We start from the raw sequence: 18,324 nt of genomic DNA, 5'->3' as shown, positions 1-18,324 counted from the left end.
GATTAATTCAGTTAAAGACAATAATAACGAGATAAGATAATCGTAATGCTATCATAAAATGAGACCATCAGCTACTGCTGGTGCGCACCCAGTCAGTCAATGCCAAATAGCATAGCATAAGTTATTTGGCATTGTTTTTGTGGCCTAGCATAGTTCCCCAATGCTGTCACAACTTCGGCTGACTATTCTAACGTTAACTAGCTAAAGTTAGAGTTGGTTAAGCAATGAGTGACCTACGTCCATATTGTATCATAATATTAATAAAATTATTAGGCTAAGGGTTCCCTTGATAAAGATGCATGAAAAGGCTGTATAATAGGTTACAGGCAACATAGTTGTCCTATGTTTATTTCCAGGTATGTGATAACTATTATGAAATACTGTATGGGTACTACTATATCTGTGGGGTATACTTAAATTTTATTAAAAAAATTTTAAATGATACTTTGACTTGTAGCAGAGCTTTTTCTTTGACAATTACTTGTACTACAACTACTACTACTTGAGTATGGATATTGTGTACTCCCAGCCACCTCCGATCACCAGGGAGTCAGTCAAGAGGAGTGAGTACACTGGTTCACTTGCACTGGTAAAGTTGTCCATGGTACTTACTACCCAGCTTTTGCTGTGGATTGGGGGAATAGTACAGTACGCATATTTAGGGGAACTGCAAGGATGGTGTACTAGTGGGTGGTGTTCGACCAATTGTGGGGGGCCGGTCTGGGCCAAAAATGCCGGGGCTGATTTTTTGTCCCAGTGCAGCCCTGCTCTCTACTGAATGAATGAGTGAGAAGGCAACTGCTGGAAAACTGCTTTACTGCAGTAAGACAGGTTTGGCTTCACAGTGTTATCCAATATCTGTGTCTGTGTGTGTGCGCACGCATGTGTGTGTAAAAAGCATCCGTGTCTCCCATCCTTTCCTGCTGAGTGTGGTTACTGGCAGAGCCGGGCGATTTCTTCCCTACCTAACAGACAGCCATCTGTTAGATTACAGTGTACTTATCCACATGACTTACACACCTTTGCACACACACACACACACACACACACACAGAGGTAGTAGAATGTAATTTTAAGCCTGTGAAGCCCGACAAAAAACATAAGGTGCGTTGAATTCACACAAACACACACACGGGTGCTGAGTGGTCAGAAGAGTTGAGAGGAGAAATTGCAGAGAGCACATCACATCAGAGGGGAAAATTTGGTTTTCTTTTCAGTATAGAGGAGCCTTGCACATAGGCTAACGTTACTAATGTTACTAACAAGCTAACAGGAAAGGGGAAAGTTAACAGTGGTTCTGCCGGGTACCAAGCTTGGTCAACTGTATCACAGGGCTCGACATTAACTTTCTGAGGCACTTGTCCTTTCGATAAGTAAATTTACCTTTCACTTGTCCAGGCACAAAAGTCACATGTCCAGGTAAAAATTACAATAATTTACTTTTTTCATTTTGTTTGCGAATGCAGAATTCAGACAGTTGAAAGCATCCAAACAGTGTAAACATATAAATGATTCAATTTATGAATTTTATTATGGCCATATGTAACCTGTGACCTGCTTTCGCCATTTTATTTTTCTTATAATGGACCGGTATTTGAAAAGCCAATTGTCTATTAACCTATAGTTTTTATTTGAGCCATTTTGTTGTTCTTAAGAGCTGCCTTATCTTTAGAGCTACTCCATTACATCTCAGAGGGAAATACTGTATTTTTTACTACATTGCATTTGTCTGACTTTTCAGATTACAATTTTTCATCCCCTTCCTGTCCATTGAAAACCACATATCTCCAGATGTGGTGATTTTGAATGTTTCTGATAAAGTGAAGGTTCATTTATTTGTTTAGAAAAGTTTCCCTACAAACATATGATGATCTTATAGAATATGATGCGTTGCGTGGGGTATTAGTACTTTTGCTTAAGTAATGGACCTGAATACTTCTTCTACTGTAACTCTGGTTAGCACACCCACAGCCTAACTGCACATGTGTGTTGCTTTCCCTTTAAAGGTGGGGTATGCGATTCTAATCCAACACACAATTCAGCAAATATCTCCTCATGGTAAGCTAGTTGTCCGTTCTATGTTACTTGCCCATGGACATTCAGCTTACTTTCTAGTTTGCCAAGATATGCTGTTGTTGTGATGTTAGCTATAGTAGGAGGAGAGTTGTGAGTATCACTGTCTGGAGCTGGTTTGCTGACTCTGGGAAACAGTCTCGTCCTCTCTGGCTGTTGGCCTTGCAGCAGCAACTGTACCGACAGTTTGCTAACCCACAACCTAGCTAAGCTAACCCACAACCTAGCTAATGTTAGTTACATTACTTGCTCCATCGTTGTTCGCTCTATATCATGGTATTTGTCATGGTATTGGATTTCTCCAGAATCACATACCCCTCCTTTAATGAAGGTGGCCTTGTGGGTTAATCTGTGTGTGTGATGGAGTCTAGCACGTTTGTTGTGAGAGAAGTACTGTCACGTTTGTTAGGGGTAGTTACGTTACTTAATTAAGTCAGCCATAAAGTGTGTAGATAAGCTCAAGTTGCAGTATAATAGTTACTGAAAGGCTGTGTGTCGCTGCCACAGAAAAGAAATAAAAAGCCCCTGTTTATGTAACGCTACTACGGCTTCTTCTTGTACTCTATTTTGTTGTATTTGTGTTTATTATGATTGTACAGTTTGTGTTATGTGTTATATGCTTTGGCCTTTTATTTGCCAATAAAGCACTTGAATTGAATTGAGATCGTCCAAGATGATGGACAGGTAAACAGTGCAGTGCACGTACTACACTGCATGAACTGTATCTGAAAATCCTGTAAAATAATCTCAGTAAATGTTTAATGGTAGCAAATGTGAAGTGTTCTGTTTCTCAATACTAATAACAATGACTAACTTTCTAATATTTTTAACATCACAACATAATTAATCTGGAAATTAACAGGTTTTTCAGGTACATTTAAATTTTTCAATGATTAAGATGTACTTTGAATGTAAACAAAGTGCCAGAGTACATAGAAAAGCATCAAAATAGAGAATGAATATGAATATGAAAAGTATCCTGCTAACCCCCGAATGTCCTCAAATCCTGGAAACAACCCTGGTAGGTAAGCAAGCACAAGCCCATACACAGCCATACTGTCTGCACAGATGACCATGTACTGTCCATACAATACATATGTGCAATTAGTCCAGTTACACAAACACACACACACACCGTATACACACACAGAGTCCAGAATGCCCACCAGCTAAATGATCTGTTCCCACACTGGCACAGTGAAAGAGACAAATGTTGAAGGACACTGAGGACACACACAGAGTAAAAGAGGCACCAAACCCAATTTTCAGCCTGAAAACCACTGGCTGGCAGATAGGTTCAAAGCACAAAAGCTTTGAACCTGCACATCTACTCTCTGAATGTGCTGTCAAAGTTCTAACTGTAAGGTGGTATGACAGTGTCATTTCAGTTTTAACCACTGCCACAGCAGAAATACTACGCATTACGCTGTTATAGCAGCAAGAAACCTTACAATTTCCAATTTCTTTTGCATAAATTGAAGGTTTACATGGTCCTCTGTGTCATAGATTTCAGGTTCCACAAATCAAACCCTTTCAAAACATTATTGATAATTTCACAATTGCTGTCAACTAGAAAATAAGATTTATTTTTCCTATTTATGAAATGTTAGAATTTCAGGAGTCACAAGGTTTTTCATCAGCTGCTGTATTTGATAGTCGTGGTTTTGTGGGAGGATTAATTTCTTCCCCATCATTCTGAACCAGAGACAGAGTTAATTTATACCAGCTGCAAAACACAGCTGTCAAACCCAGCAATAGACAGGGTATCAATAAAGGGGAGAGAATAGGAGAGGCAGAGATGGACGGTGAGGCAGAGAAGTAGAGAAGTCTATTAGGATACACTCGTACACAAACGACACACAGACACCTACACAAAATCACTTTTAAAGTAACTTCAATAGGTGTTGGAGAGTGTCAAAGTTATATGCATGTAAATAACCAGAACAGTAGACAGGCTTAGTGAGAGCATATTAGCAAAAGCAAAAGTTTTCAGCTCACGCTAAAGGCCAATGAAGTGCACTCAAGCTCCAGCAAAGAAAGTCTGGAGAGTAACCGGCAGTCTAGAGGATAGAATACATTACCCTCTCGCTCTGAAAAAGTCCTTGCTCCTTTCAATACGCAAACTGAGAGCCTCCATCAGTTGTGATCTCTTGTAAGCTCAAGTGGTTTATGGATACAACAAACTCAAAGCAGGATGAACACAGTGTAGTTCAACAACATGCAGAAAGAGCAAGTGTTTTTGTAGATGTGGAAGAAGAACTATATGACAAAGATGACAATGATGATGACAGTGAGGGCCACAACTACACAACAACTCTTACAATGACCCTGAAAATATTACTATTACTATTGCAAATGACAAAAATTATGAGAAGATTAAAGCCCAGATCACTGTTTTTTGACCATATAAATTAATTAGAAATGAGGACTGTGTTTTAGATGGAAAATTTCTTTTTTTGTTGTTGTGGATAATTCAAATGCAAACAAACCTTTAAATATCTAACATTACCAAAGATTTCTTAATGATATAACCAGACTGGGGTCTATTGTTATAGGAAACCACACACGCACGCACACACGCACACACACACACACACACACACATTCTCTAGCATGAGTAATCCCTGTAGATGGGTTCATACATCATATTACCTCCATTTCCTCCAAGTCACTTACTGTGATGACAGCCCCATTCGTGCAGAATGAAAACACACATGCACATGCTTGCTAGAGTATTGTAAAGTAATACACTGTGTGTGTCTGTGATGTTTTAAATAGTGTTGTAATTTTCCTGTAAAAGGTTCATCGTAATTTTGAATCCAAAGAGTGGTGCTATGTGAATATACTGTACATGTATCTCCATACTCAAACAATGATATTCCCAACTGTCCAGATAACAGTATCATGATTAACTATACTTGTGCTAATAATTAAACTACTTAATATGCATATACATATCCCAAATTATGTTTAAATATTTTAATTCCTTTTCAGAGAAAAGGTCAATTTCTGAAATCAATAATACTACAGTCCAAGCTGATAAGTATCAATCGTAAAAATAATTCCCTCCCTGTCTGCAATGACTTCACACAGGCAATAATGACACCAGTTTTAGGGGCTAAATTCAACCGTCAGGTTTTACAGCCGCTGAGCCTCTCTCTCTCCCCTCTGAAAGTCGACTGCTGCTCCCTCGCTGCCACTCGAAGAACAGTTTTGCCATTGAACCTGCCGACAGCGCGGGCCACGCTCCGTCAGTATCCAAGCCTGAGAGGACTTCACCGGGCAACCAAACGGAATGATGCATTAAATCACTAACCAAGAGCGATCTCAATTAAGAAGCTTATGTCTGAGACTGTTTTTCATGTTTGGTTATTGGTCCCTGATCCCAGGGTGGTGCCCCGTAATTATTCATTCATATTAATAATTTTGATATTGTTAATAATTAATATTTTATTATTATTAATATTCATAGATATTGTTGCTGATAACCTGCCATATCTAAATTACAACATTTTGGTGCCCCGTGTGAGGCTGTCTAATACCAGCTTTATTGCAATATTTAAGCATAATAATCTAGAATTATTAATTTTGAATTATTCAATTTTCCAAAAAAATGTTGAGGGTTTTGAAATTCTTCTTTGGGAAATGAATATTCTGCGTAAATTGCCAAGCATACTCAGTTGTGTTGTGGATTGTACCAGTGTGTACTAGTGGTTAGTACAATTTGGCACATTGTTTGGTTTTGAGATCTTATCTTAGCTAGATTCTCTAAAGTATGAAAGTCACCTCATTTAAATACCCTTCAAAGTAGGTTGAGGTAGAATAGTTAGCATACTAACACTATTAGTAACTATTATTTGCATTAAACACAACAATAAATTAAAACCAACGAGTGTCACCTCTAACAAGAGTGGTAAAATGAGTCACCAAGACCTCTGTGAGCCAGGACCTGATGCTCCCCAAGAGTCAGACGACCCAGCCCTGCATAATGTGGTCGCTGGTCTCATCCACTTTTCTGTAAGGCAGGCCAGGTAAGTATGGTCGCTAAATTGTTCGCTTGGGAATCATGCAACGCTGAAAACTCAGTTGATGTAGTCAAGTCTAGCCATCAGCACCTGGAGTGCCAAGCCACATGGACAAGAGAAACAGCCCTCATCCAAGGGCTTGAAGAGGTTCAATGGACTGGCCCAGCTACGCCACCCAACCTCAAGACCTTGGCCCATGGACCTTGCAGTGCAGTCACCAGCCTCCTTACATGGCATAACTATCGAGCGCCCTTCTCAAACCGCTCGATAGACACAGAAGCCCCCTTTTCTGGCAGAGTACACCAGCCTACCATTAGCTGCAACACCTTGAGTTTTGGTAGGGCAGGATCTCCACACCAAAGGGGAGAAGAACACCACCAAGCCCCACACGGCTTCTGTCCCTTACCCGCTAGTGAGCCATAGCGGTCACGCAGCTCGCGCTGGCACCTTGGCTGGACTCCATCCACACCGCAAAGGCAGTGGAACTGCCCTCATCGCTATGGCGACCTGAGCGGCTATGGAACTTTGGACGACTCAGATGGCCCATGTCCTCCCAGAGGACAAGGCCTGCGCATTCGACAACTCGAGTCCCTCACCAGAGACGCGGAACGGTTCGACCCGGTTGGTCGAGAGTCAAACATTGACCAATATCTCAGAGAGCTATAACACTGCCTCCTAAATCTACCTCATGCATCGTCACATGAGAAGCTGATGGTCATCAGGTAGACAACTTCCAGGAGGTCCTGCCAGGGACCCAAGACCGCCACTCGGTACTCTGTCAAGAACTGTGGGAGGAGCCACCCTTGGCGCCTTTGCTGTCATGCATCTCCAAAAACTTTTTATGCATGGGTCAGAGTTTACTTACAGGTGCGCACATCTCCCATAAGCTTTGTTTTTATAGATGTGTGGGAAGTGGCATACGCCTCTTTCAGGGCCCATTTTGTTCGTATGCAACGGTTCTAAATGAGACCCCTGTCTTAACTCAAGGAGCCAGTGGGCTCTAAGGGAACATAACACATTGGAATTACAACCTAAAAATATTCTTCTTCCAAAAGAGTTTTTTCTATGACTACTCAAAAACTTAACACAATTTTTACCCTCCGGCCTCATTGTCTCTATTTTCTTTAGTTTTTCTGGCTACTAAATTGTTTACCAATCCATAACACCAAATGATCATAATCTATCAATAATAGAATGTAATTTAAAAACAATGAATTGGCTGGATGCTAAAATGTGGAGATGAACGAATACAAAGCATCATCTCTTTTAAGCCAAAGTATTTCTCTCAGGAAAGATTAACTGCCTGCTGCTTAGAACAGCATATATAACATATAATATAATTATATCATATAATTTAACTCATTATAGGTGGAATCATTAAATCAGAGTATCACTCAAAAGCACATAAACCACTACATGAAATAACATGCAGGTTATAATTTAGCAAGAAACAAGGTTAAATTGCCAGGGCTTATTCCAGGAAAAGAGCAGGACATTAACTCTAGCTAAATGGAAATATGCAAAAACTCATAGATTTTAGAGCAAATCAGCACTGGTTAAATTGGTCTCTGTGGATCTCCTGAGGCAAGTTGAGACATGATGCAACATAGTGCAAAGCATCTTGAGAATCACAAATGGCTCAAACTGTAGCAGTACAGAAGCCATTAAATATGAAAATTCTAACGAGATAGCCAGTTGACATTTATCTGAGAATGTGATGATTTTGCATGAAGCAGATTTCCTGTTGAGTTATCTGACTTATGTACATTCAGATTGACCTCTGGCTTTTTTGTGGACTTAAAACAGGTAACTCACAACAGGACAAATGTAAGATAATACTCAAGAACTCTCCTATTCTATTCTAGAGTGTGCAGTATATCGCTTAATTTTGAAAAATGTGTGACTGTAATAAAATGATAAATTTGTAAATATGGATATTGCATTTTTCAACTTTAGCCACACATTTCTGCAAATAGTTTCATACTGATCTGACTATAAGTTCAAAACACAACATGACTTCATCAGTCAAATCTGGGTGGATACTGTGAATTTATGTGTGCCTTCCTGATGAGGGTCCTCAAAAACAACTGGGAAAAAAATTGCTGGGGACTTCATGTGCTTTGGAAGAGACACACGGTACCCCTTCAGCAACCCCAGATGGAAAGGGAGAGTTAGCAGTGATGATGAGTGGAGTACACAGAGAATTGACCATGCCAACTTCCAGACCCGTCTACACGGGCAAGCCCCAAGAGGCCAGGATCACCCAGCGTGCCCAGGCACCCGAGTGCTGTGCCCGCCAAAATGAAAGTAACACGACTGCAGGCTATAAGCTTTTCAAGGTCATGTAGCCTATCTTGATTAAATCTCTGGGAATTCACTGGAATAGCAGTGTATTTGCGCCCTCTAGCGAGTTGCCACTGTGCTATTAGATTGGGTCTCTGTGCGGGAATTCGCACCAACTTTTCTCTGTGACCAGCGCAGACGGGGCCGACAGGGCCAGCGCCCATGGGCCCTGAGCTAAGCGGTGTTTTTCCACAAAAACACAGAAATCAACAGACAGCGTACAGAAGACGTGAATGAATTTCAGCAGGCCTGTAAGTTACGCTTAGCCTAGGGCACACTAACAAATTTTTCTACACCACTGAGTTTTAAGATATTTACTGGCCACTCAAATCATAAAGGAAAGCGTTTGTTTTTTAAGTTGGGGAACATTAAGAATGAACTGAGAACCAAGATAATCAAGAAAACGTTCAGGCCTGTCATATTGAAAATTAATCAACCTTGGATTTTACAAATGTGGATTTTCTGGCCCACTAACTGACAAAGACAGCAGCAAGTAAGCCTAACTCTTTAGCCTACTCTAACTTTAAAGCTTTAAAACGTCCCTTCACAAACCTATGAGTGGTGATACAGATAGTTTATGCTACCATCATCTTACCCTTACTAAAAACTCAAACAAACCCCAGGGCTAACAGTAGTAGGAAATCATTTCACTAACATGAACATACCACATGGCACTTTTTCCTTAACCACCAGCAACACACACCCACACACACACACACACACACACACACACACAGACTTATAAGCAGACAGATGGTGTCTACTAAATGGAATCCAAGCCATGTGTGTATCCTGACATGTGTGTGTCCTCAACGAGAAACCACAGTAGAGAGAGGTGTGTGTTAGGCATGATGATATGCCGCAATGGGAGTGGGCCTGCTGGGTTACTGAAGCAATATGTTCATATGCAGGGACACACACAGGCATACACACCTGGAAAGAGAATGTCAGTGTGAGGCAGAGAGCGTGTGAGAGCTATATTTAGAGTTAACCTTTTATCACACATTTACATCATGAATCTATTACACATTTGCAAACACATGCACACACATTTAGTGCATATAAGGGTAGAAATCAATAAAAAAAACATGTTCTATATTTAAGATGTGCTGATATAAGGACATATTAAAACTTTCACATAATACCACACTTCTGTGTTGTCCACGCCATCAATTATTATGTGCAGATAATGTGTGCCTGGAGTGGAAATGTATTATCCATGAAATATCATGTGTGTTGTGAAAATAGACCTGCAAGTGTATCATATGCATACACAATACCTACAAACATTTCTGTAGGACCACAACCAGTGGAACAACTATAGGGAGTGCAGGTGGGGGGAGACTATAGAAGGATATAGTAGAAAAATAAGGTAAATATATGTTTCTTTGCAACTATTGATTTTACAGGAATGTTTAGAAACAAAATCAATGCAATAAATGTATCCTGTTGAGACAGGTGTAGAGATATTTCAAATAATTGCTTCAAAAACATTACTAATGTAGTTACTGTAGAGCCATTTATATTTGGTAACTATCCAGTACAGTGACTTTCTTCTACTGCTGGCCACTTACCAGCTCCAAAAGAGCACCTGGAGGTCAAATACATTGCTCAAGGATACATCAGCAAGAATGAGGATGAAACTCCCCACAGCGATAACGATAACAACCACCGTATACATTACACAGTGGTGGTTATTTTTTCAACTCGCTACCTTGTATCATTGTTGCATTAGTATGGTGTGGCTGCATGGATCTGACCATATCAGGTACGCTTCAATAATCCAGTAATGTTAGAGCACTGGGACATTTTCTGATGGGGAAAAAATACATTCCAGCAGTCACTCCAGCCTTTTCCCTCCACAGTGCTGCTATGTAGAGCTGATTAGGCTTATTGTAACATCCTGTTGCCTTCTGATGACTGAACAAGAAACTAATTTTGAATTTTCAAAAAAATGTTTTCTCAGGGGAGGGGTTTTTAGAGCTGTTGCACTACAGAAGAAAATAAGACTTCAACAATGGCTACATGTCTGTGATGTATTCCCTTTTGGGTAACTTGGGTAATTTGTTCTCCCAATGGGACGGGGGAGCTGCGGGTTCAAATCTGGTCCAAATCATGGATCTGACTAAACCCTGCATGCTTCAGTGATTCAATAATGTGAGAGCACTGAGAGGTTCTCTGGTGGAAAAAAACACAAATGAATGCCATTTGCATGGGGAAAAAAGCTTAAATTGCCATCAACACTTGTCCTTCACTCTGTAAGGGTAAATGGAATATGTTGTGGTATTAAATTAAGGAGAACTTCAGAGTCAATGTGGATAGGCAAAATGATAAATATATGGTGTATTGCACTTGCTGATGAGCTAAATCCAAATGAAACAACATTCCATTACACAAAGGAATAAGTCCAAGGCTAAACACAAATCACCAAATGCAATTAGTGAGAACTTAAATTTTTTTTCAGAGGGACTCGGGACTCAGAATGTCTTTTCATCGTGCAAGCAAGGGCTGTGCACATGTTTGTGTGTGAGGTTGTTTGTTTTATACTTCAATAAAGTATAAAACAAACACACAGAGAGGTCTACTGATTTAATTTTGCAAGCTTACACAACACACACACATGCCCTATAGTAACCAAGGCTGATTGGCTGAATGTGAAACCCACAAAGCAACTTCCCAATGTTTCACTTTTTCTGTCTCTCCTCTTTTTGCTTTCTCTCCCTCCCCTTCTCAGTCAAACATTTTATCTAGGTAGCTTCCAAAGCAAAACATTGTCCTGCACATTGTCTCACAAAACCAACCCATCCACCGTGAATTACATCATCCCATCTGCCCCTTCTTCTCTCCCCTCTATATGTCCTCCTTTCCTTTCTATTTCCCATTCCTCCTGCTACCCTGAAACCAGGCAGCATCATGACCCAGCCTATCCTCTTGCAGCGCTGAAGCTACCTTCCAAGGCTCCCTGTCGAGTAATTGCCTTGATTTTAATGACTTTTTCAATTATGTCGACTTGGCTACAGCTCTCACCCCGTAATCTCCATCATTTCCATCCATTACACTCTCGCATTCCCTTGGCACCAATCAATCTTTGGTTTCTTTTAAACACTTTAAAGCAACGGAGTGCATTTTTCCCTGAATAACAGTAACACTTCCTGACCTGCCTCATAGCAAGCTGTTCAAGGGCTATGAGGTGAGAGAAGAGGAAAGAGCAAGGGAAAAAGGCAACCAAAAGCAAATGTCCCTTTCTTATCAAAATTATAAAAAATATAGGTTTGGCACAGGTACAACACACACATGTACATGGGAGACTTCCTACCTGCTCTTTGACAGAGGCGAGGATGGAGGAGGTCGTCTCTGTCTCAGATCTGTCTCCATTGGAGGCTGGCATCACAGGGGGAACCATGGCCCCCTTCTCCTGCTCTGCAGGCTGCTCTGGCACCGGCATCGCTACACACAAAGAAGAAACATGATTAATCTGCTTGCAGTTTTAGAATTACAAAAAAGGGGGCAAGTAAAAGTTCAATATCAATCCAGTTATAAAGCCTACAGTCAGCTCAAGAAACTTTTTTAGATTGAGGAGACCTCTGCTGCCACCTTGCATCTATGCAGGATTAATCAAACAATTCGACTTTTATTTGGAGAAATGGAGTATAAGTATTGTAGCAACAAAGTAGGACTTGTGACCTCTTAAAAGATTGCATCTCTGTCATAAGGGCTTTTTTTACATGGAGCATCACTTATGTTGGAAGATCATCATGTGCTAAAAGCAACAGCTAAAGTCAAAGTCGAAGACTGGAGGCAAACATACTGTGTGAGATGAAAGAGACCGGTGTTATAAAAAACAACAGGTAGTTACTTATTGTAGTTTGGCCTGCTGTAGTGATGCGTGGGTTGACCCATAACCTGCGGGTGGGTTCGGGTAAGCTTTTTAGAAAATATCATGGGTTCGGGCAGATGGGTCGAAAAGTGACAAAGGAGCGTTCTGAGTAAGCAAAGTTATTAATAACTTACAGAAACATTGACTTCATTCCACCTTCTCTTCCCCTCTCTCTCTCTCTCTTAAACACACACACGCAGTGCTGGATTACAGCAACAAGTGCATCCAGTGTGCACACTTCAGCTCAGCTGGTTGTGTGCTCATCTCAAAGCGCATTGAAAAAGGTTAAATCCTAGAACTGTGTCCTTTTTCTACACAGTGCAGCCAAACGCTAGGCTAAAAAAGAAAGTATAGAACTACCCACGTAGGCTGCTTTTTTGTTAAATTCACTGTTTATTTAGCCTAGATCTTCCCATGTGGGCGGGGGAGAAAGAGAGCACTCTGGACAGCTTCGGAGCTGCTCCCAACAGCAGGATCAGCAACTTCAGCAACTTGCGGTGCGGCTTGGCTTTCATAACGGGTCGGGTGGGTGCGGGTATTAAAAAACTCTGACCCACGCATCACTAGCCTGCTGATTAGGCCCGCTTTCAATACGATCAACAGCTGATACACAGCTCATTAAGTTACTTTAAAACCCTTATTGCTCGATTGCCAATTTACGTCAAAGTTCGTATTCCTTCACTGAGTCATAACTCAGTCAAATCTGAACACACAGACATGATACACATATTTGAAGATTCCAGTGTGACTTACACTTTCCTAGGATATTATTGCATCGCAAATAAACACCCATAAATCTGCTTAGAAATCATTGAAAGAAAAAAAAAATGCTCCTTAAAACTCTAGAACTTGTCTGAGAATCATCATGTTTTTAAGTTTTCTTCAGGATCAAAGTTGTGATAGTTGTCTGAACATCCATGAGTACATTGCAAATAGGAACTGCTAATGGTTAATACAACATACTTTTAATGGTGCCAATTTGCAAAAATATGTATAGGCTATAAAACAGGGGTCAAGTAGCTCACAGCGTAAATCACTCCTCTTGGAAACATTATACTTCCTCTATACTTGTCCAGAACATTATGGGAACTGTAATTCCAAGTCGCTGAGCATGATTATCTACCGAACAGAAGACTAATAATAATAATAATAATAATAATAATAATAATAATAGGAGTGACAAAATCAAAAATAAACTAATATAATTTGTTTCATGTTGCACTATCAATATTAGTGCAACAGGGGCACCCTCTGTCGTAAATATTGTTTACAGTTGTCTCCATTTTGTCTGAGGGGAGGCCCACAGTGTTGAAAACCCCTGCTTTAGACTTACAAAAACATACAAAGTGGACTTGGAATTTCTTTAAATCCAAGTGGTCTGAAAATAAATGATTGCACTGTGCATGAAAATTTCCAGATTTGACAACTAATTTCTATTTATAACATTATTTGTATCAGAATCAGAATCAGAAATACATACTTTATTGATCCCCAAGGGGAAACTCTTTTGCTACAGCTGCTCACTGTCACATCAGTGCACACAGGGATAGAAGTGCTAAGCAATCAGAATATAATACACTATAATACAGGTAAGATAAATTAAGAACAAAGTGGATATAAGTATAAAATTAAAATAAGTGTAAAGTACAAAGTGGATTTACCGGTTGATGATAAGAACGTACGGTATAATAATACAATGTAATAATACAAGTAATAAGTAATAGTGCATGAACTGTCAAGTTAAGTGTGGCAGATTAAGATGATTATGAGACGGAAGATATTGCACAGCAGTAATAGAAGTATGAATAAATATCAATATCAATAAATAGGGAATTTTAAACTGAAAAGAGTATATTGCACAGCAGTATTAACACAGAATATTGCACAATTATTTCAAGTATTGCAGTGATGTTAATGATCAATGTCCAGTTTACTTCATATAAACTAACACTTAGAGGGAGGAGTTAAAGAGTTTGATGGGCACAGGCAGGAATGACTTCCTGTGGCGCTCTGTGGTGCTTTTTGGGGGATGAGTCTTCCGCTGAAGGTATTTACCCTACTCAGCGCCAGTTACAATACTGTTGTGATGCGCTGCCTTTTATGCTATAGCAAATAGTGCTTTATAGATAAGCTACAAGACAAGCTTGAATTATCTAATAAAGTGGTAAATACAACTTTCAAAGTCATTTTTTTATATTATACCAAGATGGCAGGATCTCATACACACTTAAGTTTGATTGAAAAGAGAGTGAGTAGAAAATGACAGCTAGTATGACAGTTAATATCAGGTGGAACCAATCCATTAAACATGTCAGTCAGCCAGTGTGCCAAACAACCCTGAGTCTACAATACTGTGTATACAGTGGGTGCTTGTGGCATGTGAATAAACACCAAAGCCTGGACTCTAAATACAAACAGCAATTAGTCTGCAACACACACACAGACACACACACACACACACACAGTCACACTTCTCACCTGTGTCACTGCCAGTATGTCACTTCACAAACAGGGGTCCTTGTAGACTCGTTAAAATGTGATGCCCCACTTATCATGATTTTAATTACTTTACTGAGGATGCAGGAAAGTGACGCGTGTCTCTAACCGACTAGTTAATTTCAAAGAGATGAGACTCTTTCGCAATTATTCACTTGAAAAAAAAAACAAAACACAACGTTTGGGTCTTTTAAACCTTCATCAAACACCACCTCACCAACAGTAACACTGTAACAAATTGACATCAGTCCTGCATGGATAGATCTCTCTTTTGCCTTTGCTGCAATTCATTTAAAGTCCAGGATACACTAGGAGTGATAACAGATTTATCATTTGACACTTCTAAACTGAGCCATCTATAAAATGTAGAATGATGAAGAATTTTACCCAATTGGAATTGTTTTAAATCATCAATAAAAGCCTCTGTGCGTCTTTCCTGTCTGAGCTAAGAGCACAGAGAGAGAGAAAAAGTCAGAGAAATGAGGAAATTGGTCTGCGAGTTTTAGAGAGAACAGACCATGGGGATAGGATTTTGTCAATACAGCTGCCCCGACTTCAGTAAAAGATAAATAATGAACTGATTGAGTGTGGGATTTGAGTCTCTTACTTTACAATTTGCCGCTAGTCTCAGCCCTTCACTTTTAACATTTGATGTGGCGATCCAAATCTGCGCTTGCTTTGGTTAGACCCACACATTCTGTATGCACACAGTGTTGCATGTACACTTCTGCAGTGCAAGTTCAGGCATACAGTTTATTAGTGTTTTACAGTTCTAAGCAGGTTTTTTGAAAGAAAATATGTATTCACAGTAATGACATTTACAGCTGATCAGAGAGACGTTAAGGGTAAGTGAGCCATTAGCATCCAGCAAGTCAGTGAGGGTACAGACAGCCTGCAAATCAAACATCCAGTCAGTCTATCAGCCAGTCAGATAGCCACCAGACAGACAGCAGGCCAGACAGGGTGGTGTCGGTAAATAAAAGATGCTAGTGAGATGGCCCGCAGATGGTTATTTTCACTCTCACTGACAAACACCACTACTGTGTCTGGCATCTCCCCTCCTGAGTGGAGATGAGTCACCAGTTTGGCTCCTGTGCAACCAGAACCCCAGCAAAGACCATATTACAGAAGCTGGCTGACTGCCGCATTTCTCTTGAATGAGACAGCCAAATGTGCAAGTCAGTGGGCAGAGGAAAGACTTACCTGACCCTCTTTGTGGAGTCCTGCAGTTGGTTTCTACAGTAAACACCTCTGGCAATAAACTGGAGCCCTGACAACAGAATGAACCTACGTAAACATGTGCTCCATCAATAATTTAATCTGTGGCTCCTTGGCTACAGTTTTGTGCTGTGTTTGGTTTTGGTTCCACAAACCACCCAGTTACACCTACTGTATTTTAAAATAGGCACGACAGACCTTTCTCATGGCAGGAAAATCACAGGTGTGACTAATAACATTAATGATGGCTTCATTCCATTTAGCTGTGCCAGTAAGCCATGCCAGTGTGCCAGCCTGCACAATACCGGAGCCTCTACACTGGCACACCTAAATGAAATGCAGTCGTTATTAGTTACACCTGTTTTGACAAGTCACAATGTCTGTACCCACTGGTTGTGTGCTTTTTGTATTTTTAGGAAAATTTGCAAATCTACACTGTTTAACTCTGAATAAATGAAAGAGCAAAAACTGATTAATTATTGCCTTCCAAGTGGCTGTTTTGCATTTACTGACACAGAGGAACAGTGCTTTATGGCATTGGCTCATCAGATAATTATTATCCCACTGCTTTCTCACAAAATATTCACAAAATTCAGTAAACTGACAAATACAAGCAACAAATACAATTATATGATAAGTGCATTCTTGTAGCCAAAGACAGAATCATATGAATCACTAAAAGAAAAAATCTGAATCCAAACCCAGCAGCAATGCAATTTTTGAGCCTCTGCATACAATAATACACATCATAGTTAACTATTTATTGTCTGAGGGAGCCAGTGATCATGTATAGAGATGGCACAAACCCTTTGTGATTAATGTCCAGACAGGTGTTGTGTTCAGGAAATTGCAACGTTTGCTCACTGTATATTGGCTACTTGGCTACTACTAGAGATAATCCCAGTACCAACACATTTGCCATCAAATGTCACAATACTCCACCATCCCAATGTTCTTCCTAGGCTATTGTCAGCAGGCATAGCTGAGCTGCTATTGAATAGATGTGTTCCGTCCTGCAGGGTACAATGTAACAGGAACCTCAGCTTAGAGAGGGCTTTTGTAGCTCTGGGGAAACATTTAATTGCAGCGCATTCTGGCTGATCTGAGTTGTGTGAGCCTTCCCGTTGAACTGAGGAGGAATGATGGCCTGACATTTCATTTGGCTCAGGCCTAGATAAGAAATGAAAAGCTCAGACAAAGCCTCCTGTTTTTGACAGCGTGGTAGAGGACCCAGCATTTAGCAGAGTTCCTTGGAGAACAAAGTGTAAACAAAGGAAGAAAAACTCCCAACAGGAAAAAAAACTGCACATCACAGTTTTTAGTTTTACTACTAATAATTTCTTCAGAAGTCTACAGTCTGCAAAGGAGAAAACCAAACGGGCAGTCAAGGAACAACTGTATCTTACTCTATACACCTTGCAGGCATATATCTGCTATTCAGGCTCAACAACAACTCAACCCTAAGAGCTATTAAAACATACACTATGTACTCATTGCATAAGAATAACTGAGACTATTTTCTTTGTCCATAAGAGTGACAGACATCTCATCGCCCAGTTTCCAGGTTTTGGTTCCGGTATGGTTGTTCATTTATAATAAATGAGGGCATTTAGTCTACTTGGTTTGTTACCGTCTGCTCACAATAAAAAAAAGTCCTTCTGCTCCACACACAGGCAAAAACACATGCATGCGCATACAAACACAGAGGTTACTCACGCCCTGAGTCAGAGGATTTGGCAGGCTGGGCACCTCTGACCCATTCTTACACTGTGACCTGACAGCCCTTCACACCTGCCTCCTTCTGGCAGAACACACCTTATATGGACATGTGTGTGCTCACACAAACACACACACGTGCATCTAGACATACGCATTTAGTACATGCACACACCTTCCTCTGAGGTTCAGTGAGGTCCTTTCCCTTCACTCCATGACCCGTCAGCTGTCTAACTCCATGCCTTGTTGGCTCGGCTGCATTGCCCTGCTCTCACCTATAATGGGGCGATCACGCAGAGATGCACTGCTACAGGCACAGCCGCTTCAAAAACGCCAAAACAGCTGGTGTGCCTGAGGAGCGTGGCTGCATGCGCCCCTGCCCCCCTCTCTCACAGTTCATTTATCAGCATAGTAAATGGCATTATACTCACGAGAGTGATTTACCTGGCTGCTCAAGCAACAGGAAGAAAGTGGTAAAGTATTAAAGCCTGCCTCTTGCTCGATTTGATTGGCTGCCGGGGCCATGTTTGACATTGATGAGCGGTGCAACTCCGCGCCTTTTGCTGAAAAGTTGAG

General features: G+C 40.6%; 1 protein-coding gene across 7 annotated transcripts in view; it reads right to left on the bottom strand.

Annotated features, from left to right (window-relative positions):
• Nucleotides 1-18,324, bottom strand: part of ctnnd2a (catenin (cadherin-associated protein), delta 2a) — a 252,253-nt gene that overhangs the window by 203,216 nt on the left and 30,713 nt on the right. For all 7 annotated transcript variants that reach the window (XR_006375784.1, XM_044176683.1, XM_044176687.1 and 4 more), the window contains exon 2: nt 11,758-11,888. Coding sequence is in view for 6 of the 7 variants with exons in the window: in XM_044176683.1 (XP_044032618.1) it covers nt 11,758-11,886 (129 nt within the window). In the remaining variant the exon portion in view is untranslated. The remainder of the gene's footprint in view (nt 1-11,757; nt 11,889-18,324) is intronic.

Source organism: Siniperca chuatsi, linkage group LG19 (genome assembly GCF_020085105.1).
Source record: "Siniperca chuatsi isolate FFG_IHB_CAS linkage group LG19, ASM2008510v1, whole genome shotgun sequence".
NCBI classification, from domain to species: domain Eukaryota; kingdom Metazoa; phylum Chordata; class Actinopteri; order Centrarchiformes; family Sinipercidae; genus Siniperca; species Siniperca chuatsi.
The sequence above is the reverse complement of the archived record's forward strand: the minus strand, read 5'-3'. Positions and strand labels throughout refer to the sequence as shown.